Raw genomic sequence first — 27464 nt, forward strand, 5'->3', positions numbered from 1 at the left:
AGCAAATACTAACAGAGTTTTAACTATTCCTTATTCCAGGCATAATCAGATAGTAATCCTCATTTTCCAGGACTGGTTTGACCTCTGATTCTCTAGATTGTAGCTATGTTAATGAAGCTGATCTCAGGCCAGCTGGTCTGACCTCAGAACTGTTGTCCACAGATATGTCTGCGCTGATTTCCCTGCGGAAGAGAGCTCAGGGAGAGAAACCCCTCGCCGGGGCCAAAGTGGCCGGATGCACCACATCACCGCTCAGACTGCTGTAGGTTCTGCTCAGGGTCACACCGATTCAAACACACACCTCTTCTGGAGAGAGATTTTAACATATTTGCTCAGAGTGGAACATTTTTGGCGACATGACTTTGAATCCCAGGCTTTGGAAACTTTCCTGATCATATTTACCGGCTTCTTTTATTTTGCTTTCTATCTGTTATATACAGTCCTATTCAGTAAACAGCAAAAATACAGTGTGAAATATATTTATTTACTACACTACACAAGTGATTATTTTAATTGTTTTGATGTTTTTGGTACGTGGGGAAAACTAGAAATAAAATACTTATTTTATTTTTTATTTTAAACAATGGTTTAGCGAACAATTCTGGTTTCATTTCTAAATAACTTGCAATAAATTGCAAATAAACTGCACTTACAGTTTGTTTGAGGAACGATAAACCTGTCTCGGCCATTACTATAAACTACAGTAGTCAACATTTGAAGGGGATCGTCACCAACACCCATTCATGTCCTAGGACAATTTTGAAAAACTTTTTGGATTCACTTCGATTGATGACTACTGTACATTGTCCATTCACTAAAAGTAAAACTAAATGTAAAATTTATGAAATAAGTAATCAATCAATTGTCTTTTGATTGACATTAACTAAAAGTAATATTAATTAAAAAAGTAATCAACAAACAACTAAAATAAAATAGGGTCGAATTTATTAATAAAATTACTAAAACTTAAACTGGAGCATATTTTTATAAATGCTGAAATAAATTGCAGATGAAGTTGCAAAGGGAAAAATTAAATATACAGTGCTCAGCAAATGAATATGAAATTGAAATTGAATATGAAATTAAAATGAATATTTTTATCTATTTCTCAGTGAATATAGGCAATGTATTTTGGTGGATTTAAACAAAACAGATTTATTAAACTGATCTATTTAATTAAATTATATTTTAGTCACCAAAACATATTTAGAAATTGAAAGATAATACAATTAAATTCAATAAAAAAAAATGACAACCTACAAAATTTCAACAACAACAAAAAATTTCTCTTGATTTTTCCTGTATTTTAAAGTAGTTTTTAAAATATTTTTCGATGACATATAAATTTGGGTGTACTAGTTTTTGGACCGTTATTTTGTTAGATAAGCTCCAGATTTGGCTTCAGTACTGACTGATGTTTAATGTTTCTGTACAAATATATTGTAAAGCTTCCTATTAAAAATTTAAAAGAGAGATTTGTGAGGGTGTACTTGTATATGCTGAGCACTGTAAGCCGCATTGGTTTGTAATTAGTTTGGTCTTAGCAAATTCATTTAAAGCAAAACTAAAAGCTAGAATGTTCAAAATGTTATTTATTATCCTAATTAATGCACACTTTGCAACTGTTTTACTTACAGTTCCTTTAAGTATACAATTGTATAAACAAATCAGAACCAAAGTGCTTACAATGTAAATTTGCACACATTTTTTGAGTGTTTTGTTATGTGTTTGATTTGCCATGCTGGTTTCTTTTAGGTCCTGATTGAGACGCTGGTGGCACTGGGTGCTCAGTGTCGCTGGACTGCCTGTAACATTTACTCCACCCAGAATGAAGTGGCTGCAGCTTTGGCGGAGAGTGGTAAACTCCCTCTAAACTAATACTGCAATCTGAACTAACAGTTCCAGTCTGGTCCAATCTAGAGATTCTGGACTCACTTTTTATTTGCTGTCTGTCCTGTGAAGGTGTGTCGGTTTTTGCCTGGAAGGGAGAATCGGAAGACGACTTCTGGTGGTGCATCGACCGCTGTGTCAACATGGATGGCTGGCAGGCAAACATGGTATAAAGTTCTGCCCTTTATAGGATAGTACAGCCTAAAATAAAATTTACCCACTATTTACTGATCCTCAAGTGGTTTCAAACCTTCTTGTGTTTGTTTTCTTTTTCTGTTAACACAAAAGAAGATATTTTGAAGAATGTCTTAGCCTTTAATAGTGCGGATCCAAACGCAGGTTTATTAAGAATAGTCAGGCAAGCAATGGTCATTACAGATACAAACAGATGTATACGGGTAATCCAGAGTCGAGGTTTATAAACAGGCAGATAGGCAGTACAGGTAGGCGGCAGACCACATAAACAAAACAAGGGTCAAGGCAAGGTGTCGTAATGTTCACAATACTGTTTAACAAGACTCAGGAACTAGAGTGTGTGTCTGTGCTGCTTTTAAAGTCCATGTAATCAGTTCTGAACAGCTTCAGCTGTGTGTGTTAGCAATCAGCCAGGATTAGGAACCGTGTGTGTGTGCAGTGCATGACTAGAACTTGTAGTCCATATAGTGACGGATTTGTAGTTCTATGCGATCTGTCAGGTCTGCCAGGATTAGAACGCTGGTGATTGTGACAATACTATTGAAATAAATGGCTGATGCCATCCTCAATTAGTTCCAAACCTTCTGTGTGTGTGTGTGTGTTTTTGTTGTTGAACACAAAAAGATATTTTGAAGAATGCTGTAGCCATTGAAATCCACTGTAGAAAAAAGAATAAATATGATTGAAATTTATGGCTGATGCTTCTTCAGCATTCTTCAAAATATCTTCTTTTGTGTTCAACAGACAAAAGAAAGTAGATTTTGAACAAGTGGAGGGTGAGGAAATGATGACAGAAAAGTACAAATAATCAATGTTGTTGGCAGTTATTTAAGTAACTTCACTTATTATTTAGCCTTTTTGCGAATGACATTTCACCATTTGTAATATGCAGTGCAGCCAAAATGCTAATGTTGTAGCTATATATATTTTGCTTGTTATCATATCCGCCACTATTTACACTATTTAACACAATGCTTCTATTACAGTTTATACTCGGCTGTCAAATCAGTATTTAGTGTCCAAAACTGTTATTACTGTGTTTGTGTTTGCAGACCAGTAATAATGATACTTTCTTTCACAGATTCTAGATGACGGGGGGATTTGACCCACTGGGTGTATAAGAAGTATCCCAGTGTCTTTAAGAAAGTTCGTGGGATCGTGGAGGAGAGTGTTACTGGTGTGCACAGGTAGGGGAGGACTGTACTACAGTCAAGAAAGAAAATGCATAAACAGCAAAAATGTATCAAATATATATTGAATGCATTTTAAGTCATTTTGGGTAAGAGCATATGTCAAATGCAAAAATAATTAAAGAAAATGCATACATTGCAAAACAAACAAACAAATCTATATCTTAAAGTCACTTTGAATAAAAGCATCTGCCAAATGTATAAATACTAATTTAATTTAATTTAATTTAATTTAATTTAATTTAATTTAATTTAATTTAATTTAATTTAATTTAATTTAATTTAATTTAATTTAATTAATTTAATTTATTAATTTAATTTAATATTATTTTTTATTTATTTTATTTTTAAACAGTAGAGTATGCTATTGGTGGCACCATTGTCTTTCCATTATTTTTCCCCACAATAATCAAAATCTTTATATTTCTATTCTATTTTTAAATGTGTGGTTAAATAGTGAGATTAATCATAGTTGAATATTATACTTTATTGACAGCCCTATTACAAACAATTATGTTATGTTTTTTATTTGTCTCTTTTATTGATTCTGTCAGGCTGTATCAACTCTCCAAAGCTGGCAAGCTTTGCGTCCCCGCTATGAATGTCAATGATTCTGTCACCAAGCAGAAGTTTGATAATTTGTACTGCTGCAGGGAGTCCATCCTAGACGGGTAAAGACATCTACAATGCTGAGATGTGCTTTTCTGACTTTTCTTTCAACACATCTTCCCTTTAAACCCCAAACCACGCATGACTAAAGCTTATGTAAGGAAATATATAATCATAGTTGACTTCCTTTTTCTTCTCAGTCTGAAGAGAACCACAGATGTGATGTTCGGTGGGAAGCAGGTGGTGGTTTGCGGTTATGGAGAGGTCAGTCCAAACATTTGGCAAAAAATAAAATGAGGCGTTCAGATAATCTGCATCATGCAATTAAAGGGCCAGACACTGCAGGTGAAACGTCAACAAAACAGCAATTTTTTCCAAAAATGAACCAAAAGTTATTTCTGTTCTTCCCCAGTCGATTCATTACATTAAGAAATGCAAACATTTTTAACAAGTTTTATAAAGTGCTTAAATGTACACTTGTCATATAACAAGGCCTTATTTAATTAAATATGTGCATATTTGCACACACTTCAAGCATAAACAATTGAACATTGGATGATGCAAGATTCAAAACTCAGGTTCAATTTTTTCATCATATTAGAGTTTTGAGAATCTCTTTTTTCACTCTTTACACCCCTTTTTGTTGAATGAAAGGTTATAATAATCAGAAATATAAAATATTTTGGTCCGTGCTAGTTAATGCTACAACTGTCTGTAACTAATGGATTTATTTGAGGAATAAAATGTTATAATAATGAGCCATTTTATGTATGCATATATCCCTCTGTAAAAACATTCAGAATACTGTATTTAGATTAAAATTGGGAGGTTTGGTGCATACACTCTATGTTGTGCTGAAGTGCAGTTTAATGGCTCAGTGCATGAGAAAAAAAAACTTGTTTTGAGAAAAAAGTCTTTACAAAATATATTGTAATTGACATCAACAGACAAAATTCTTTAAAGTATACATAAAGAAACACTTAAAAGTGTATTTTGGATGTTTTCTTTAAAGTAGACTGACAAAAAAACACAGCATGAAAAGCAGAAAGGACCTCCAATATTTTCCCTGTAGTGTCTAGCTTTAATTTGTCGAAACTGGCAGAGATTATTTTCTCAAAGCATAAAGAATAGAAGGACATTTTTTATGTTTGACTGTGTTTCTGTGTTGAATGTGGTATAGGTGGGAAAGGTTGTTGTTCAGCTCTGAAAGCGCTTGGAGCAATAGTGTGTGTGACGGAGATCGATCCGATCTGCGCTCTTCAAGCCTGGTAAGACCAACTGTCCCAGAGGAATGAGCCAAATCTACATTAAAACTCAAGTGCAGTGTTATTAAAATTAGTGGTCAACCAATATGGGTTTATTGAAGGCCAATCTCGGAAAGCAGGGTGGCCGATATTTAGCCAAAATCATTTATTTGAACTAATAATTAAATTTATAATGAATTAAAGTTAAAATGTGAAAGTGCAGATGCCAATCGCCAACGTATCATTTGCCTTTATTGATTATATTAAACAATCATTATAATTCTTTTGTGCACATTTGAATTACTGTGTTTAAATCAGGGGTGTCAAACTTTCACACCCCTGACAGTTTAGTTCGAACCCTGCTTCAGCACACTTACCTGTCAGTTTCAAACAAGCCTGAAGGACTTAATTAGTTTGATCAGACGTGTTTATTTAGGGTTGGAACTAAACTGAGTTTGACACCTGTGCTTTTAACAGCTCTGTCTATAGCTGATAGATTTCTCTCTGTATTAGACAGAGCAGACTGAATGAGGAAGTGGGAGAATGTGCTCAAATGAACAGGGAGAACATAAGCACAGTGTGCACAGCCACATCATCCTCAAATTAAAAGCCTGCATCAAAATAAAAGTCCTGCCTCAAACACATCAGCCAAGCAGAAAAATTGATCAATAACAAATATTATCCAATATATCGGTCGACCACTAATTGAAATGTTCTTTTTATAATCTTAGTAAAGTAGAGATGTTTAATATTTTTCATCTCTAATAAATCTGTTATCTTTTTTGCAAAAGTCATCACTGCATGAAGCCTGTTAGAATAAATTGCTGTTTAATTCAAGTTATTAAAGCTAAAAATTGTGTGTATGGCTTTTATTTATTTTTATGAGATATAGAACAGTTATGTAACGGTTGTTTCACTCAAGCAAAAGTGCCATTTTTCATAAAATCAACATATGACATATTCGCAAAAATGGTTTAACAAACAAGACGTTAATACTAAGTGAATTACATTTCAGACACAATATTGTGTTTGGGTTTTGACAATAAAAATAATTCCAACAAATCTAAAGCAGAACGTGTGTGTGTCAGAGCAACATTGCAGATGTTTGTTCCTGAATGAAATCAGAAATGAATCATTTGAGTCAGTGGTTCATTGATTCAACCATAAAGGCTGTGTGATGATAATTATTAGTTTGTTTAGCCTCTTCAATATACCCTGATTTCCTAGTATTCATATAACAGTTTTGTACCAAATAACTTGTGTAAACTGGTCTCCCTTGAGTCCTCGCAAGTAATAACGGCAAACCATATAGCAATGGGAAGTCTTTACACAGCACTATCTAAACAGCTCAGACAGCAGCTGAATTTGATGTGGGTTTTTTTTATCGTTCTCATAGTATGGACGGCTTTAGAGTGGTGAAGCTGAATGAAGTGGTTCGTCAAATGGACATGGTCATCACCTGCACGGGTACGTCTGCTTACTGTTGGCTCGCTTCCACTTTCACATCCATTTCCTCTATTAAATGCAGCTCTTATCAGCACAAACGCTTCCTCCCTGAGCTGCTGTCAAACGGTTGGGCCTTTGACAGCTGGGGCTGATCTCTCAAGTGGTCTGGGGAAAAATCATGTTTGCCAAGTTGTGAGTCTCTGCTTGTCATAAAGAGAGATCTGAACTCCTGCTCCTTTAATTGATTGAAGAGTAAAGCAGCATTTTCGTAACATTAAGTGAGTTAATGTGGTTGACAAACATGATATCTTCTGGATTTATTGCGTGCATATACTACAATCTACAAAGAATTTATTAATTGTTAAAGGGCACCTATGGTGAAAAATCTACTTTTCAAGCTGTTTGGACAGACATGTGTGTAGGTATAGTGTATAGACTGTCATATTGGGGTGAAATAAACACACCCAGTCCTTTTTTTTCAAATTTAACAACATAAAAACAGTGGACCAATTGGAGCGGTTTTCAGACCGACCACAACTTTACGTAGGAGTGCGGTACCCCCGCCCACCAAATTGATTAACAGCTGCGTATTAACATGTACCGGTAGTCACATGTATAGTCATACCAACAAGACAGGACGTGCGCAAAGTAACCAGGAATAAAAGGTGTGTTCAGTTCGCTACGATCATCAATCATCATCAAATGTGATCAAGAGTAAGTTTCACAAGTTTAACATGTTTTAAAACAGAGCATGTGTGTCATGAAGTACAGCGATTCACTTCAGCTTTACTTCATCACCACAGCCACGTGTCAGAACAATTATGAAAGAAGACGCTTCAATCTCGGTTTGTGGACGTTAAATCAGGTTTATTTTGTACTTTAACATAACAGATATTCATACAGCAGTGGATATTACCAGTATCATGTCACATATGCGTGCAAAAAGAGTTCAAAGCTAAACGAGCGTGCTGTCTGTCTGTGTGTCTGCGCTGTGTATGTGTGTGTCTTAAATCTTAAATTATACTTTAGGCCTTAAAAAGTCTTAAATCTACTGAAATGTTGTGTTGTAGGTCTTAAATCTTTTTTAACCGGTCTTAATTTTCTTTTGTTCATGTATAGCTACCCAATCTGGCCAACACCTACACAATCACTAACAATCCATCTCAAAAAAACTTTTTATTTATTTATTATTTAATTTTTAACTTTATTTACCATAAAAGTTAAATTATTTTCCTTACCATAAAATTTGCTTAAAAGTTATCCATTTATTTACTGCAGAGGATACTGACCTGACCTATATTTTTATTATTAAATTGTAGTTATTATTATTATTGTATTATTAAATGTATAAAATTATTAAAAAAATTTGATTGGGCAAGTGAAAATCTTTTCCAACTGGGATATTCAAAAAAAACTTAGCGTTTAGCCGTGAAGAAGTCTAAAATTTCATTCATAATGGGCTTAAAAATGTCTTTAAAAGTCTTACAACATGCAGAAACCCTGTCTTTTCACACCAGTGTTTTTTTAAGTTGCCAGCCACTGCCAGCATTTTTGATGATTTGTTTCTAAATTTGACGCCACAAATATTTTCTACTATGAATATATGACCATATTATATATGAACATAAAGAATCGAGCCTGTTTTTACTGTGTAAATGCGCATGTGTGTGTAAAACAAAAATCAAGAGAACTTCTGAACATTCTGAACAACACTGTAAAAATGCTGTAAGATTTACAATATTACTGGCAATTTTGTTGGGTCTCTCCACCACACCACCAGTGTGCAGCATCCACTTGGATGATGCAACAGCAACCACAGGACAATGGCACCAGTGCACTCACCACACAACAGCTATAGGTGGAAGGGGATGGTTGGGAGGCCAGTAAGGGCCGATGGAAGGAATTTGGCCAAGACGCTGGGATTACACCCCTACTCTTTACGAGAAGTGCCATGGGATTTTTTTTTCACATTATATTTTCATTTTCTTAAAGCAACACAGAGTGATACAAAAAGCAACAACGATTATAAAGACAAAACAGAAAAACAGAAAAAAAATACATAAGACAGAAAAAAAAGAAGATTTTAACCATTATTACATCAGTTCCTGCAATATTATATATGGGTTAAGAATGTTACACATATATATCTAGGTCAGTGGGCACAGGCAATATGGCGATCTTGCAGACGATAACAGGGTTATACCTTTAAACTGTTATCCTGGGCATTTGACAAATAATTAAAAAAGGGTTTCCAGGTGGCTTCGAAGCCGGCAATGTTATCAGAAAGATTGTGTCTAAGTCTCTCTAAATGTAAAGTGGTAGAGAATTCTGAAAGCCAGGATTTTAAAAAGTGCTTTTGATGCCTTTTCTATGAAAACAGAATAATTTAACTAACACCATTCCATCTTGAACAGCTTTTTTGATGACTGAACCCACAAAGTGAGTCAGACCATGCCATGGGATTTTAATGACCACAGAGAGTCAGGACCTCAGTTTAACATCTCATCCGAAAGACGACGCCCACTGACAGTATAGTGTCCCCTTCAATGTACTGTCTGGGGCATTAGGATTCATACAGACCACAGGTTGAGCACCCCCTGCTGGCCTCACTAGCACCACTTCCAACAGCAACCTAGGTTTCCCTTGTGGTCTCCCATCCAGGTACTGACCAGGCTCAGCCCTGCTTAGCATCAGTGAGTAACCAGTCTTGGGCTGCAGAGTGATATTTACCGATTTTACAGCACAATTGTAATAATTAATTTACAGTGTGCTTGAAAATATGACAGTATCACTGGCAATTTTTACAGTATTACTGGCAAAGTTTACAAGTGCACTGTAAACTCCGTCCTCTGTGTGTTAATCTTTAGCACTGATTCAAGTGTAAGGCTGAAATCTTGCCATCGTCTTGTCCACTAATGATCCACTCGGCTCTTCTGTGGGTGTCCTTCTCTCACACTAGTGTCATCATATTCAGTCCACATTACGTTAACTGTCACCTGACCAATCACGGGGTTGATTAATCTGATTTAATTAGTTGACTGAAGTTGCAAATACAGGCCATGTCCACATGTCACGGGTATTTTAATAATGCTTTCATTTTTAAAAACCTCCTTCCACATGAAAAACAAATGCACTTAGATGCATGTTATGGGCATGCCGAACCAACAGGTGGAGGTAATGAGATTTTTATGCTGCGATACCAAATGGGAAATTCAGAGTAAAGTCAATGCAAACATGAAAACAGAGGCGGATTACCAGTCCTGCAGTCAAACAATGCAGGTTACGTGATTGTTTGTTGCAACGTTCAAAATTTGCATCATTTGTGTGTCAAGTCGAAGTCACACTGCATTTTACCGCCCCATAGACTTCCATTCATACATATGCAAATGCAGCAGACTATAAACTCAAGCTCGTGTGAAAAGTTTCGCATGCCACTGCATTGGAAAGTAGGGCTGGGCGATATTGCGAAAAAATTACGATACCATGTTTAAAGATATAACAATATCATGTTTCATATCATTCGATATCGATAATTATTGAATATTTTTAACAATACATTTAGGAACATGGCTATTTTTATTTAAGCACATTATTTTAATTTACCAACATTACAAAGGAAAATTGTTTTTAGTCAAAAACTAAAATATTTAAACAAAATATTTAAAAAATATTAAAAAACATTAGCGTCAAAGAGACTCTTGATGTTATTCTCTTAATGTACAAAGTGTGTGCAGTGGTAAAGTGTAGATCAACAATCAAGATTGCAAGGTCTCAATAATAATGATACAGTAAATCTCAACTTTGTCAACAAAAAAATTATTATAATCAAATCTGAGCTTTCAGTAAAGGAAACCATCACATCATTATTCAAATACCCATGTTTGTAACATTACAAATTGTGAGTGAATGACTATATTATCCTTACTAAAACAAAATTTCAGATGGGGTGCTAGTGGCTGGGATGAACAATAAAAGAAGCCAAAAAAGCCACTCTGACGACATCCTCACATCCTTTTTATTTACAATCTCTTCACTGCTGCTAGCCAACCGCACTCATTTTCGCATACGTTGTTATTCTGACCTGAAGTGACAAGCGTGAGTGCGTGGCTTCCTTCCAATGGGCTTAGCGCTCTCCGATTCAAGTTTATGGAGGAAAATGAAAAAGCACTGCAGTGTTTGGGTGCGCTGTGCCTGTCTGAGGTATTAGTTATTACTATGAAAAATGTTTACCCTTGTACTGAAATGTTTATTCCATACAAAGTGTGAAGCAGATTGGTTAGGTTTCTACTTGCATGAATCGCAGTGCCACCGCGACATTCAGAAAAGTTCAGATGTTTGCGGCTAACTAGGTGCAGCTGGAAATGCACACGCGTCACATGTACGCTGCTTGCACAACATGGTGCGCGTCACTCCCATACACAAGCCTCTATTGGAAATGACAAACTTACAACCCTAAGCTTATTTGCCATTGCTTCCAAGGCACGCGCTCAGCAGCCCCATTTTAATAACACTATAGGTGCTTCATACCAATACTTCATACCAAATCTTTTTTTATCAATATTGACAACGGTGTTCGGTCAATAAATACCGATAACCGATTTATCGCCCAGCCCTATTGCAAAGGTCAAACTTAGTAAACTCTGACCTGCAAAATAGCGTCACGTGATTGCGTGAGACCAATAGAAGATCAAAACATGACCGCTCTATAGAGAAATTTAAAATAGGGGAGCAATTACTCACTTTTTTATTGTCTAATCATCTTGTTTAGTTCTGCCCCTTTTGTGGTGTGGAACCCAGCAGTGTTGGCCAATCAGAAAGGAAGAAACAGCAGCATGCTGACGTCATGAGGCAAAAAACTCCTGTTGTAGTTTTCCACGCGACACCAGTGTGGTTGGAAATCTTAACTCTGGTCAGACTTTTCAGAAAGTTCAGTTTCAGTCACCTGATACACCTGATATTTTCATGTGGTCATACAGGATGTGTAAAAAAAAAAGTGTGTTTTGAAAATACCTGTGTTCATGTGGACAGGGCCACCTTTTGTGTTGCATTTTTATTGTATTATACGATGTTCCCCTTTCTTTCCCTTTCTACTTAGATGGTACCAGGCAGTGGTGCAGTGCCAGCTATCCAGCGAATCCCTCTGCCAGGTGCCGAAATGCTTGAAGAAGAGCCGCTGTATGTTACACGCCAAGCAATATCATCGCATCTTAAAGAGGCGCCAAGCTCGGGCAAAACTCGAGGCAGAGGGAAAAATCCCCTAAAAGCGAAAGGTGAGGTTCTCACTCTTTACAATCTTCCGAATGCCGTCATATGTGCATCTTGAACTAAATGATCCAGACTCATCCCATGTACTTTGTCCTACAGACAAATACCTTCATGAGTCACGACACAAACACGCCCTGCAGAGGAGCGCGGCGACGGGGGCCGGTTCTTCTCCCCGAAGAGAAGGAAGAAATGGCCTTGGCAATGCAGGTGAGAGCGCAGGGCCCGTGTCAAGCAGGAAGACCTCCACAATGCACCGAATTGGCAAACGTACATTGGCTGCTGAACACACACCATCCCTTGCATAGACACTCATTGAACTCCTTAGCAGATCCATTCTCATCACTCCCTCTGGTGTGACATGCTGTTCTTGGCTGCTCTTGCACGCATCACTTCCTGCTTCTCTCCCTGTCCTCGTTGGCTGCTTGAGTCTGTCCCATCATGTCTTATTGCTAGAACAGACTGCATGAACGCATAATTTGCCGCTGTGCTTTTTCATGGCCTGTCTGTCTGAATGCGGATGTTTATGTTTAACAAGATCATCTCATCATCAGTCAGGATGAAAACACTGATATTATTGGCACGCAGCTCTTCAGGATGAAGGATTGCTAATGCCATGTGACCGGCTTTATCATGTGACTCTAAACATCATTATTATTAAACAGCATGGAGATTAAAGAAAGCATGAAACTTTCAATCATGAAATCACTGTCTGAAATAAGATTTCTTACTATTATTTTTGAGGGGATCGGTTTGTAAATGAAATGTGGTTTGAATGTATATATTTTTATTTCTTTTGTCAAACCTTTTCTGTTGTGTTGTTTGTGGATGGGTCCCTGCTGCTGTGCTTTTTCTTGGTTTTCATACAGTGTCAGCACTGTTCATTTATTTGTCACATGTTGTGATTTTTATACTGAATAAACATTCTGACCAGATTCTGGGGAGGGAAAAAACACAATTTACTACCAAGTTTGGTGTCTGAGATTTGTAAAAAAAAAATATATATATAAAAAAATAACTAAAGTACTTTTATTATGCTGTAGGATACATTAGATCGGAGGTTCCCAAACTTTTCAGCCTGTGACCCTTAAAATAACAATGCCAGTGATTCACGACCCCTAATTCCTTGGAGGTGATTATAAATATACAAACGTTGGTTGCACACACACAACAATAGGCTTATATAAACACAATCATATTGACAACACAAAAACGTGCAACAGTCCAATAACCATATCATTTTATAGTCATTTATTTATTTGTTTAATTTAATATTAACCTTAACTAATGAGACTGGTGGACACAGTGTTTTCAGCCCAAGTCTATTCTTGGTTTAGTTTTGGAGACCACCACTTAAAGATCATCCTCAATGTTCAGTGGCCTGTATTCATTTTATGTATTTGATTGCCATAAAGAATGTTTAACCTGATGCTATAAAATCAATCTACTGCAGCTCATGCTAGTGCGGTGTTTTTAAGCTAACGTAAACAAACCAATCCTATGAAAAAATGGTGATGTTGTTTTTTACTAATAAATACTACTATTTTTATTTTCTGTGGGTTATAATTTAAAATATGTTAATTCTAATAGTTTAATCAAATTTATTTGACTTTTAGAATCACCAAGCGACCCCCACTTTGGAAAACCACTGCGTTAGATCAGGGGCAGCCAACCCTATTCCTGGACCTCTACCTTCCTGCAGATTTCAGTTGCAACACATATCAAACACACCTGCCAGTAATTACCAAGTGTTATCCTAGTTAATTGGTTCAGGTGTTTGATCAGGGTTGGAGCTAAACTCTGCAGGAAGGTAGATCTCCAGGAACAGGGTTGAGTACCCCTGCATTAGATTGATCAGAAGTGACAAAGACTTTTACGTGTTACAAATTTTATTTAACTTTATTAAACTCACACGTAACACACTCAAAATGTGGTTTTGAAACACTTTCATGTGGATAAAAGTGGTAACTTTTTCCAAAACTATTTCATGTATTTCATATATGCTGCACATACGGTTTTGACATCTGATTGCAAGAGTTTTTTTTGAAATAGTCAAATGGAATTCTTTCGAACGACATATTTCAGAAGCCATATATATATATATATATATATATATATATATATATATATATATATATATATATATATACCACACAGTTGATGTCAAAATTATTAGCCCCCGTTTATTTTTTTTCCCCAATTTCTGTTTAACAGAGAGAATATTTTCTCAACACATTTCTAAACATAATAGTTTTAATAACTCATCTCTAATAACTAATTTATTTTATCTTTGCCATGATAACAGTAAATAAGTATTAGTCAAAATATTTGACTAGATATTTTTCAAGACACTTCTATACAGCTTTCTATAAAGTGACATTTAAAGGCTTAGCTAGGTTAACTAGGCAGGTTAGGATAATTAGGCAAATTATTGTATAACGATGGTTTGTTCTGTAGACTATCGAAAAAAATATAGCTTAAAGGGGCTAATAATATTGTCCTTAAAATGGTGTTTTAAAATTTTTTAAATTGATTTTATTCTAGCCAAAATAAAATTAAGACATCCTCCAGAGGAAAAAACATTATCAGACATACTGTGAAAATTTCCTTGCTCTGTTAAACATAATTTGGGAAATATTTAAATTCAAAGGGGGCTAATAATTCTGACTTCAACTGTGTTTATATATATATATATATATATATATATATATATATATATATATATATATATATATATATATACAATGTAAAAAATTTAATGACAAAAATCAAGACAACAAATATTCTTGTTGCATTAACTTAGAAAGTTAATCAGGTTCATCTACGTTTTTGAAATTAAACATAGTTTAACTTAATATTTCTAGTCAGTTTAATTGATGTTAAGTTGAGATGACTAGAAAAGCTCATTTAATTCAACTAAAAATGTAAGGCAGCAAGAATGTTTTTACAGTATGCAGTTGTACTGCTTCTACTGCTACACGAGTGATGACAGCTATTAACAAAACCTGCACCACAACAGAAAAAAATGATTCATGCTTTAATAAGGAACTTTAGCAAAGAACCAGAAAGCCCCTATTGCAGGTTTAGACAAGCGATGCTGGGGAAGGAGGGCTTAGGAATATCCCAATGGTGGATAGTGCTAGTTGAGTCACATTGGAGAGGAGATAAATAGAATAGGATGATATTTGTGAGGCCAATGACTAGGGCCAGACAGAATCTGTGGAGATTTCTGTGCAAAATTTTGAAAAAAATCTGTAGATTTATGCAGTATCGTATCTAAAAACTTAATTTATGAAATATATTAGCTTTTTAACTTTTATTTAAGCTACAATGCAAATCCAATTAGATAGACTTGTTTGGAAAATAAATCAAATATCTCATATAATAGACAGAAAATATGACTTTACATACTGTATTGTAAATAAATCGAATGAAGATTTTCATATTAGTCAATAATATTACTGAAATTATTTTAAAAACTGAATAAAATAAATGTACACACATTTACACAAGTAAATAAATAGACTCAATCATGGGCTAAAAATCTGTGGATTTCTGAGCTCAAAAATTCCATGTGGGCCTACCAATGACTTATAACGTCTATAGAGTCAATCAGCTGCAAAGAAGCGATATGAGTGTACTATGTATGTATACTGTATATATAGAAAGAAAGAGAGACTTTTTTCAAACATTAAACATTACTGACATCAATTTTTTTAACAATATTATAAATGTATCTTGTATCATGATGCATCTTCAGCTGCTTCTGTTACCGCTTAAATGTTTTGGAATTTAAATATATTTCCAGAGACTCAACTGACGAAAACAGAAAGACTTACATTAAACATTTCTAAAGAACACAAATCCAAATAGCTGCCATTTCCCTGAAAACCCTGATGTGACAGCTTGGTAAACATAAACCTTTGGCTGTTTTTCTTGGTTATTCAGTGTTTTTCTTTATGGTGCCTCAACTCTCGTGTGCGTGGAAGGTGCTGAGTGAAGCATATCTGAAATGAGTGCTGAGGGTAATGATTGACCCTTTTCCTCTTCACTTTATCCTGCAGGAGCAACAGGACCAGAACCAGGCAGGAGATGAGGCCGTGGCCCAGATGATCCGGGTCTCATAGCATTAAAACCACTACTGAGTTTGTAAAACAAAGTGACTCGAACACAGCACCAACAGACAAACAGTAATTCATCCGGGCCTGTTTCTCATGTCTTCCCGTGAAAGGAGGAGCTCATCTGTTTTTGTTTCTTCTAATGGTCTGATATTCCTCCAGAGGATGCACATAGAAGGAGCCATTACTGTTAATGTACAGCGTAATGAATTCAGCTCGCGTTTTAAAAAGCAATTAAATAGCAAAAGCGTAAACCGACCCTCAGAGAGATGTCGGATACGTTGTTAGTAATAATGACACATTTACTGTGATGTTTCATAATGGTGGCAGTAGAACATATTTTACCAATGTATTGCATGAAGACCAAGGCGGTCTGTTTGATTTTTCTACTGTTTTGGGAATTCTTGTCAGGTCTATGAACTCATAAGTGAGACGTTACTTGGAAATAATGTAGGTGTTTTCTGTAAATATACATTGTTGTGTTGTTCGGTGAATTTTTACATGTTTGGTGTGTGTGAGCACTGGGGAAACAATTAAGGCAAAAGGGCAACATTTTTCAGAAATCAGCCCTATCTCCAAGGAAACACTGGGAACATGGGGTGTACTTGCTTCCCATGCTTTTGTACAGTACATGTTTCTTTCTAACATGAACTAATTTTACATTAGTGTTTTCATAAAATGATTGTTTGTAATTTGATTGAGTGTTTCTGGTTCATCTATAGTTTCTACTTGAAACTGCTAACACTCTTGAGATGTTCATGTTCGACATTGAAGTCATTTAACTTGCATTTTGATAAAAAAGTGTGCTGAAAACATTGCGACAGATCTTGTTTTGAGAACTTGTCTTTAATATTGTAATCTGAGTTTATTCTACTAAGCTATGATTGAAATAAGATGTTTTAAAGTAGTGCTCCTAACCAGGGGTCCATATATATATACAGATGAAGTCAGAATGATTAGCCCCCCTGTTTATTTTATTCCCCAATTTCTCTTTAACAGAGAGAAAATTTTTTCAACACATAATAGTTTTAATAACTCATTTCTAATAACTGATTTCTTTTATCTTTGCCATGATGACAGTAAATAATATTTTTCAAGACACTTCTATACAGCTTAAAGTGACATTTAAAGGCTTAACTAGGTTAATTAGGTTAACTAGGCAGGTTAGGGTAATTAGGCAAGTTATTGTATAATGATGGTTTGTTCTGTAGACTATCAAAAAATATATAGCTGAAAGGGGCTAATAATTTTGACCTTAAAATGTTTAAAAAAAATAAAACAAATAAGACTTTCCAGAAGAAAAAATATTATCAAACATACTGTGAAAATGTCCTTCCTTTTCTTTCCTTGCTAAACATGATATGGGAAATATTTAGAAAGAAAATAAATGCAAAGGGGGGCTAATAATTCTGACTTCAACTGTGTCCCCCACAGTTGGACTTCCCCCACAGTCCAAAGACATGCACAATTGGTGAATTGGGTAAACAAATCTAGCCATAGTGAATGAGTTTGTGTGTGTTTGTGTGCATCCGCAGCGGAAAACATATTTTGGATTAGTTGGCGGTTCATTCTGCTGAGGCAACCCCTGGTAAATAAGGGACTAAGCTGAAAGAAACTTAATAAATATCCCAGAATTCATGCTTTATTCTTCCCAGAATTGCTTATTATTATAAATAATATAAATTATTATTATAAAGGTTATTTTTTTCAGTCTAGATATTTTTCCTCAGAATTACAAATTTAGAATAATTCCATGAAAGCCAGAAATGTGAGATACAACTAGAAGTTTTCTTCTTTATTTTGTGGAACAAATCTATACTTTTACTCTGGTCTTAAACTGAAACATATATACTTTTAAAGAACATAATAAATAGGAATATCAGATTTAACCTATTTCACAAACTTTTTTTTCAATATACACAAAAACAAAAATTACAGATTCATTTTTTTTATTTGATTCCATGAAACAAGCTTCCGTAAATGTAATTTGGACTCAACAGACATGTTGTATAATATGGAACTATAATATGGAGTTTTCACTAATATTTATGTTGTTCCACTTTTTTAAAAGATGTTATGACAAGCTCAGTCACCTTTGGCTTTCACATGGAAAAGATGGAACCTGAATCATTTGTGTCAACATGAGAGTGAATAAAATATGAGCGATGTGTGTGAGCAGGTTTATGACACAAATGTGTATAATAGCATGCATATTACATGGGCTACAGTGTAAACATGGTTTAAGGACATTCCACAAGTCATCATGAGTCAAAAGGCTTAAGCATATTAAAGTTTTGAAGATTTTAAAAGTTTTTTGTGGCGATTTTATATTTAGGATTTGGGGGTAAGGAGATTTAATGTACAGTGTGTAAACAGCATACGAATTATTATGTCTATAAAAAGTCCTGACCAACTCCAAAAACAAACGTGTGTGTAAATCAACTGTCAAGTCTTGTTTTGCTCGCTCTTTAAGCTACATTTTGACAGGTAAACCTTATGTTTCTCAGAATACCAACTAAAAATATTCCTTTAAAAATTGAATGTATTTTCACGAGGTCATCCTCACTAAGTCAACACGATATGAAACGTTTTTCGTAATAAATGTTTAATGTCTAAACTAAACTGGAGCTAAACCAGGGTGCTCGTGCAACTTCCTCTGCGCGCAGGTGCTCGAGGCCCCGCCCACCGCTGATGCTGCTGCTGCTGGCCGTCAACCGGACACTCGCATACAATAATCTGCGGTCCTCTGCGGCTCGGGCTGAAATTACCTTCTCATAAACTCGCATACGCTCGCGTCCGTCTGCTCTCCTTATTCGACAGTTTGTTCTCCTCTCCTTCCTCACGCTTTTTGCGCAAGCAGCCCTTCCGCATTTGAGACAGTCGGGGCTTTTGAAGCGCAACATAAGGACGAAAGGTTACAGTAACAGAGCTGAAGGACTACCGCGAAAACCGCCCGGCGACCGCTCACACTTACAACTGCCATGACAGACTGTGGCGAGGATGCGAAGCTGGAGGCGAAACAGGCCAGCAAAGAGTTTAAAGAGAGCGAGAACGTAGCCGAGAAATACTCCGCGATGACAGCCACGAAGCACAGCGACGTGAACATGAACGTCGGAGAGCTGTCCGCCGCGTTCACTGCGGTCCCGACCCACAAATCCGTCAAAAAGGTAAGCGCGCTCGTTAAGAGCTAAAACACGCCTCATTGTGTGCACCAAAAACACCGCAGTTGAGTTCGGGACGTGTGTCTCTCACTTTACCGGATCATTAGGAAAGATTATCCCTGACAAGAGTTGAAATAGAGGTGTGCTGGAGCCTATTACAGTCACGTGACGCGCATTTCCAGGCTTTCCACAGTTCTGTTCTCGCCGCATCCAGTACTACATTTACCGGCTTTGCTCCGGTCGTCACGTCTGGAGGAACCGCTGACCTTTGTATATTCTCAGATATCATGTAAGCTAAAGGAAATTTGGGAAAATTATTAATTTGTATTGTATCTAAAATCAGTCTCTAATTTCTATCATCTGGGATTGTAACTGTCTAGGACAATGTCAGAGCTCCTTTATGCAGAGATCAAAGAGTGAAGATACTCAAAAAAGATAGATAGATAGATAGATAGATAGATAGATAAACAGATAGGTAGATAGATAGATAGATAGATAGATAGATAGATAGATAGATAGATAGATAGATAAACAAATAGATGGATATAGATTATTTACAGTGTAAATGAAATATGATCTTTGTAAGACTGTGTAAATGTTTTCGGGGTGACCCTCTGGAGTGTGTGTGTGTGTGTGTGTGTGTGTGTGTGTGTGTGTGAGTGGGTGGTAAAGGAGGCACATAGTACTCTGCCCACTCGCTCATCGAGTTGTCAGCTGGTTATACAACAGAGCCAAGGGCTGTTCTGCTGCTTCTCTTCAGCTGCATTACACTCAGCGCCAAATCAAATTCACTGCTGATGTTTGCAGAACTCTTTAGTATTAAAGAAAATCCAATTAAAATAATTATGCAGTGTGCATGTACAGTTATAACCTGGCACTATTCATGTGAATAAAAAAATGTGTAAGTTCTGTACTTAAAATAGTGTATTAACTGTTAAGGTGCTGTTTGAATGGCAGCCAAAAATGACCATTTCTATTTCAACGACATACTTGATATATGTTAGTTTAGTTACTTTTGTTATTAAAATATTTTGTATTTTTAGAAGACTCTGGTACTAAATTATATTAATACAGTAGTTATAATCCATTTATGTCATGTTAACAGCTTTCTGAGCGTCTAACTGAAAGTAGCATTTCCAGGTTGTCTTAAATCTTTAATGATTTAAGTTCATTTTAAATAATAAGATACGCATTAGATAATAGGGCTGCACAAAATATTGTTTTAGCATCGATATCGCAATGTGTGTATCACATTGCAAAGATCTGCAATATTGAATTGGGATTATGTTTGACCAGGAGCCACAGTTCAGAACATAGTACGGCCAGAGTCATTGGAGATTTTAACCATAATGGAGCAAACGTTTATAATTGACATGTTTTTAAGGCATGTGATTAGGGCTGGGCAATATGGCAAGAATGCAATCTCGATTAAGTATTTTCCATATTGAACGAAAACGATATATATTTTGATATCAGCTTCCAGATTTAAAAGAGTATCCCAACATTGACTGAAGCCACAAAAATAAGAGGGTCTATTAAATAACCCATTTTCAGTGGGCGATAATATTTGGCAGCCAAAAATTCTGTGCATTTCTAATATCAACACACTTCTAGATTCCCATTGTTGCACATTTCTGCTGTGTGATTGGCTTTTAGATCAATATAGAGTAAAAAATCCAGAGCTTATCATTGTTAATGACACAAATTTTATTGCGATTCGATATAATATCATTTATCGGCCCAGCCCTACATGTGACTGTATGAGTATATCAAGAGAGTTTAAAGCATTCAGGCACTAGGAATTGTGCCGTTTGAAACTTTAATAAAAATATATTAATGAATTATTTATTCAGTGAAGATGCTATGTAGTGCTATTTTACATTTGAGGATTCAATTTCTGTACTTGAATTCTTACCAAATAGAGCGATTTAAATCGTCTGCTGAAATTGTATTCATATCGCAATTCATATCGCAGAAAAATAAAACATTGCAATGTCTGATTTTTCTAACATCGTGCAGCCCTATTAGATAATCATAAGTAGGGATGTCCCGATCAGGTTTTTTTGCCCTCAAGTCAGAGTCTAAGTCGTTTCATTTTAGTATCTACCGATAACGAAACCCGATCCGATACTTCTATAAACCATAAAAAATGGCTTTGGCAATGTTGTCGTCATCCACTTTATGATACCTCCAGACTGCAAGCATACACGCTTTCCGTTTCAAGCTGCTTCCGTGATCTACTTTGCCGGCATTTACCCAATAGCATCTGCAACAAAGTGATGTCCTGCCGCATGCATTGTTGTTTCTGTGTGGAGTCAAGACAGAGGTCTAACTCTATGCAACCGCATGACTAGATGTGTTAAAAAATAATGAGAATATATAATATACAAATATATTTAAGTCCTGATTGGGAGGTAACTTCTGATTCTGATCGAGTCTGAAACAGCATGATGGAGCCCGATTTCCGATCACATGATTGGATCTGGACATCCCTAATCATAAGTAATAATAATCAAAGTCTAAACAAAGAAACTTTGTTCCAAATTGATGATAGGCTAATGATATCTTTAAACAAGTTTTCAGTACCAAATGTTTATGCTAGATGCATTTAACAACACAAGAATAAGTTTTTTAAAGGATCTTTTGACGTTTTTTACCCATTATTCTTTGTGTCACATAGCAAGTGCCAAAATGTATACTGAGTTTGGTACCATTCCAATGAAGTCAAATAAATAAATAAATAAACACCAGAGGATTAATCATTTTACAAACAAATAGAGAAGTCTTCTGTAATCTGAATACACTGTAAAAATGATGGGGTTCCACACAATCGATTTGTGTCGGGACAACAGGAAGGAATTAGGTTAACTTATACATTTTCACAAATGTAAGTGGATTGAACATAAAACATTTAAGTCATCGCAAACAAAAATCCTCAAGAATTGTGTTGTTTTAGCTCATGTTACTTAAGTAGTTTAAACAAAGAGCAAACGTCATTTTTTTGAGTATACACTAAAAAAATGCTGGGTTCCACACAAATCCTTCATGTTGTCCCAGCTCAAATCAATTAAGTTAAATTAATTGTTTTTACAAATTTAAGTAGATTGAACATTAAACAATTAAGTTGTCCCAAAAAACCCTCAAGAATTATGTTGATTCAGCTCATATTAAATAAGTAGTTTGAACAAACAGCATCATTCATTGAGTGTAGCACCTTTATATGTAAAATTTGGCTGAATTTCACAAATTATTTTTAAATAGAACGACCTAAATAGTAATTTCTTGTTAAACATTCTCCAATATTCAAAAAGTAATACTACCTGGACTCCAGCAGATGTCGGTTCTTTGAGTTATCTGATATAATTAATACAGGGTTTTTCATAATACTGGATAAATACAAAGAACAGTTGATCTCTTAGAAACATTATGTGCTTGTCTTTTAGCACACAAATTACCTCAAAACAGCCAACGTCTCTTTAAAACGAAAGCTCAAAGGTTTGAAAATCAGATACGTTCATCTGTCTTCCCCTCTAATCATGCATATTCCCTCTTTTGTGTGTGTACTGCACTTCTTACCGCTAGTCATCACAATAATTTTTTTTTTCTGAAACCGTATCCTCTCTTCGTCTCAGTTTGCAGAGGGTGTGAGAAAGTTTCTCTCTCTGTACCTCTGCTAGCCCTTTCCCTCGCTGAGCAGGAGGCTCTGATAACATTGTGAGAGAAAATTGCTCGGACTGGAGAAATATGACACCTATTTAGGAACATTTTCTCTGCTTTCTCCGGCCAAATCTTGGCATGGGGCCTTGATCAACCCCTACCTGCTATAAGAGCCCTGCAGTGACCTTGTTTTTTTTCATTGTGCACATTCAGCCTGTCATATGGGAAATATGGAGAGCTTTCAATGCAACTAGACCCCTCTTAATGCTCCGTTACTTTATTTGGAATGAAATGACTCTTCTTGCTTCCTTACTGATTCTTTGCTTGTTCTACTTGATACACATATAAAGATTAGATTAAATTTCAGCCAATTATCAGGGAAGTTATGGGTTTGGATGTCTAGTTCTGCTGAATAGGTGCATTGTAGGTTTAAAGCGATGGTGTTGCTTCAGTGCTTGAAGCAACCGAGCAGTCATCTGAGAGAGCTTAGATCGCGTTTCATTTATTCACCATAGACCATCGGCTCTTCAGAGCTCAATTATTTCATTTACTCAAGAAGACGATTGCTTTTGACTTGGCTGAGCCGGATGCTGAAATGTCTTTAAACAGAGTTTAAGATGTTTCATATTCTCAGCCAAATCCTGTTAAGACAATTTAGTTACGTCAACATGACTTGGGGGGGAAAACTGGGTTGAGAACTAAACAGCTTCATCAGCTGTTTAGTAAATGAGCTTTGTTAATGGTAAAACTCTGTCACAGGCTGGTCGTTGTTAGACTTTGAAACTGTGAGTTGACTATTACATCGACAGAGTATGATATAAATGACCTCAGGGTAAAAATAAAGTAAAAATATACAAATATAGCAGTTACAAAATGTGTATGACAAGTATAAAGATACAATAAAGAACAGATGTCACAGAGGGCAGAATGTATGCAAGCGTTCTATCTAGAACATGCTCATTTGTATGATTTTAACATTTAACAGGGTGTCCGTGGGGTCTTAAAATGTATTAAAACTTGATAAATCAATTTTGAGAAATTTAAGACCCTTAAAAAGTATTAAAAGTCTTAACGCTGAGTTGCAAGATATTGAATATTGTATGATTTTCGATTATACAATGTATAGTTGTATGCTAGCATTTAATCTGCGAATAGTGGGATGCTGCGTAGTTTATGAAATCTAGAAAATACTGCTAGATTTGACATTACGCTGCTTTGTTTACTGCAGTAACCAAGGCAACACAGTTATTCTTATGCTGTTCAAAGGGCACCACCTGCTGGATTAGCATTTTTAATTCAGTATAAGAATAATGTTTTACTTTAGGATTAGTTTTTTACAATGAGTATTTAGTAAATATACTGTAAGTTAAAATGTCGCCAATGTTAATGGTTGAAACCTAAAGGGGCGATGAGTTTGAAAATGTATGAATAGGGTCCTAAAAAGGTCTTAAAATGTATTCATTTTCACACTCTGATTCATGTATATACCCTTATTGAAGATATCTTTATTTTGGCATTTATGTGGGAAAGAGAGAGGGACAGAATCATTAAGGTCCATGAGTTAAGATTTGAAGTTGGGACGCCTGGAGCGCTGTTGCGCTGTGGCCGTGCTATTGCACTGACATTATGTTCAGTTTTGAAATTAAACCTACTTTATACAGTAATACACAAACACCTGGCCTCTTTTAATGCAGATTTACTTTACAGACATCTGACAGTCATGACGTAAAATTATTTTTAGCAATAAAAATCACACATCTTAAAAATCATTTGTTACAAGATTTAAAGTGCTGTTTGAAGAGTGCACATCTGAGTACATACTCTAGTACCAAGGTGGAACTGCAAGATGAGGAATATAATAAAGCAAATTAACTGAGAGCAAAGCAGGAGCATTGCTCGTGATTTGTAGTATTACTCCAACAATTGTGACAACAGTTTGCACTAGGGATGTACCGATACACACACACATACATACATATATATATATATATATACATATACATTCAACCATTATGAGGCTTTCGGTTTGGTGCACATTACATGTAAATATATATATATATCGCATTTCAAACTGAATGATTCACTGCTGTTGTTTGGGAAATAAATAGTGGGAAGATAACAATATATAACATTATATGAGAAATGTATCGTCTGGAAAATAAAAAGTATGTGAAATATTATGTTCTCAGTGCCACTGCGCTCAACAAGGCAGACAGCACTGTAAAAGGCAATGTGTGGTCTACCCCTCCCACCCTCAAAGTAAAGCACACTACAGCAGTCATGGCACTTGATGGATGAGCTCATTGCAATATGGCTAATAACATTAATGGAATGATCAGAATATAAGAACTATCTTAGGGCACGTGCCCAGAAAAGCAAAAACTCTTCGCACCTGAGAGCGCTTTTGCAACACTTAGTTTAACCCTTTCTCCAACTATTGGCATATTTTAAAAATGCAGAGAACCGAGCGCTTCACGTGAAACATGCTCAGTGTCTCATCATAGTGCTGACGTTTTGAAAAACATTTCATTGAAAACAACTGAAAAATTATGTTTATTTAGTAACTCAGTAAGGAGAAAGACAGGTTCCAGGCAAAGTCAGGAATTATTCACTGTTTACATTAACTGAGCCTCATTACATGATTCAAATAAAACAGATTTATGCTGTCCACAGAAAACACACTTGGGACTTTACCATATACATTTTTTGCTTATTGTTTTTAACTACTGCATTATTACCTTTCTTATAAGAAGCCATTTTTGTTTTATATGCTGCTATGAAGACACCCCAAAAGATGGGTCAAGTATTGCTCCATCATTGTCCAGTGTAAAGATGATACTAAAGGAAAGATCATGCTTTTTGATCTTAGTTTTAATAAATAAAAACTTTACAAAAATCTATTTCTTTCTTTTTGCAGTATCAAAAATGTATCAACCGTGACACCGCTGTGTATCAAACTGAATTGTGAGTTTTGTGAACCATGCACCCATAGTTTGCACTAAATTGCTTCAAACAATGCACCTGCAACAGTTTGGGAAACAGTTGTAACTTGGTAGTTTCTCCAACAATGCATTGTACAATGAAAGTTAAGCAGTAAGTTATGTTATAGTTGGTGAATATACTACCTGACAAAAGTCTTGTCGTTGATTTCAGTGGTAAGAGCAACAAATAATAACTAGTTGATCATTTGGAAAAGTGTCAGAAAGTAGATTTTTCTGATGAATCATCTGTTGAACTGTATCCCAATCATCACAAATACTGCAGAAAAACTATTGCAACCAGCATAGACCCAAGACTCTTATAGTCTAGTCAAGTTTGGTGAAGGAAAAATCATGGTTTGGGGATACATTCAGTATGGGGGCATGCGAGAGATCTGCAGAGTGGCTCGCAACATCAACAGCCTGAGGTATCAAGACATTTGTTCTGCCCATTACATTACATACCACAGGAGAGGGCAAATTCTTCAGCAGGATAGCGCTCCTCATACTTCAGCCTCCAAATCAAAGTTCCTGAAAACAAAGAAGAACAAGGTGCTCCAGGACTGGCCAGCCCAGTCACCAGACATAAACATTATTGAGCATGTCTGGGGTAAGATGGAGGCATTGAAGATGAATCCAGAGAATCTTGATGAACTCTGGGTGTCCTCCAAGAACGCTTTCTTTGCCATTCCAGATGACTTTATTAATAAATTATTTGAGTCATTGCAGAGATGTATAGATTCAGTCCCCCAAGCTCATGGGAGTCAGACACAATATTAATTCTTTTTCCACAGCAGCAAGACTTTATATTCTACCCTGTACATTATTTCTGTTGAGTGACAAGACTTTTGTCTAAGCAAAATCAGACCTTACTGCTCTAATTAAATAATTAAAAATCAAGGCATGATCTTATTTTATTTTTGCTAAAATAAGAGTAATCTAGAAACCTTTGCCTTTCATATTAGCAACTTGCAATATATATATATTGCAATAATGCAATAAGTTGATTATATTATAAAGTGATAATTTATTTAGGGTCACCGGACTGACAATTATATTTACATGAATATAGTTAATATTATGATTATTTTATTTATTTAGAACTGATAAAAAAATACTTAAAAAATGTTACATTGTTTAAGGTAAGTATTTCTATTGAAAACTTTATGAAATCACTCTTTAAAGAAAATTAAAACTGCTTGACCTTTTCCATTATATACCTTTATAGGTTAATAAAAAAATTGTTCCTGTGCACCAAATCTGCATATTACAATGTAGGTAATTGTTTTTGCTCTTAAAAAATGACTTTAGCTCCTTGTTCAAACTACATATTTAAAAAGTAATTAAAACAACACAAACAACACTTTTTTTTAAATCAACTTAATTATTTTGTGTTAAATCCACTTAAATTTGTAAAAACTACTATGTTATCGTAATCGATTTGTGTTGGAACAACATAAATGAATTGTGTGGAACCCAGCATTTTTTACCGTGTATATACTTCATATAATGTATATGAAATGTGTTTGTGTTTATGTACATGTTAAAACATCAGTTACATCGATGTGGCCATTGATGGCCTTTTGATCAGCGATAGTGAAATAAAACCCCTTTATTGATAGACCCCTACACGTCCAAACTCACTGTTATAACATATTTAAACCAACCATAATACAATGTCTTTCATTTATGGGCTAACAATTGACAACTATAC

The 27464-nt window shown here is 35.5% G+C and overlaps 1 protein-coding gene, 1 long non-coding RNA gene and 1 pseudogene across 2 annotated transcripts in view; all 3 read left to right on the forward strand.

The window, feature by feature from the left end:
• The window catches only part of LOC130234060 (S-adenosylhomocysteine hydrolase-like protein 1), a 28517-nt pseudogene extending 24336 nt beyond the window's left edge, over positions 1-4181 (forward strand).
• An 885-nt stretch (positions 4182-5066) lies between these two features.
• Positions 5067-6596, forward strand: LOC130234100 (uncharacterized). Its single transcript, XR_008838261.1, has 2 exons — positions 5067-5152; positions 6525-6596. It is a non-coding gene; the product is annotated as an uncharacterized LOC130234100 (long non-coding RNA).
• A 12035-nt stretch (positions 6597-18631) lies between these two features.
• The window catches only part of ahcyl1 (adenosylhomocysteinase-like 1), a 42278-nt gene continuing 33445 nt past the window's right edge, over positions 18632-27464 (forward strand). Inside the window, exon 1 of the mRNA XM_056463616.1 lies at positions 18632-19121. Within this exon, the coding sequence (XP_056319591.1) occupies positions 18936-19121 (186 nt within the window). The 5' untranslated portion in view covers positions 18632-18935. The remainder of the gene's footprint in view (positions 19122-27464) is intronic.

The sequence above is a fragment of the Danio aesculapii genome, chromosome 8, assembly GCF_903798145.1.
Source record: "Danio aesculapii chromosome 8, fDanAes4.1, whole genome shotgun sequence".
In the NCBI taxonomy this organism is placed as follows: domain Eukaryota; kingdom Metazoa; phylum Chordata; class Actinopteri; order Cypriniformes; family Danionidae; genus Danio; species Danio aesculapii.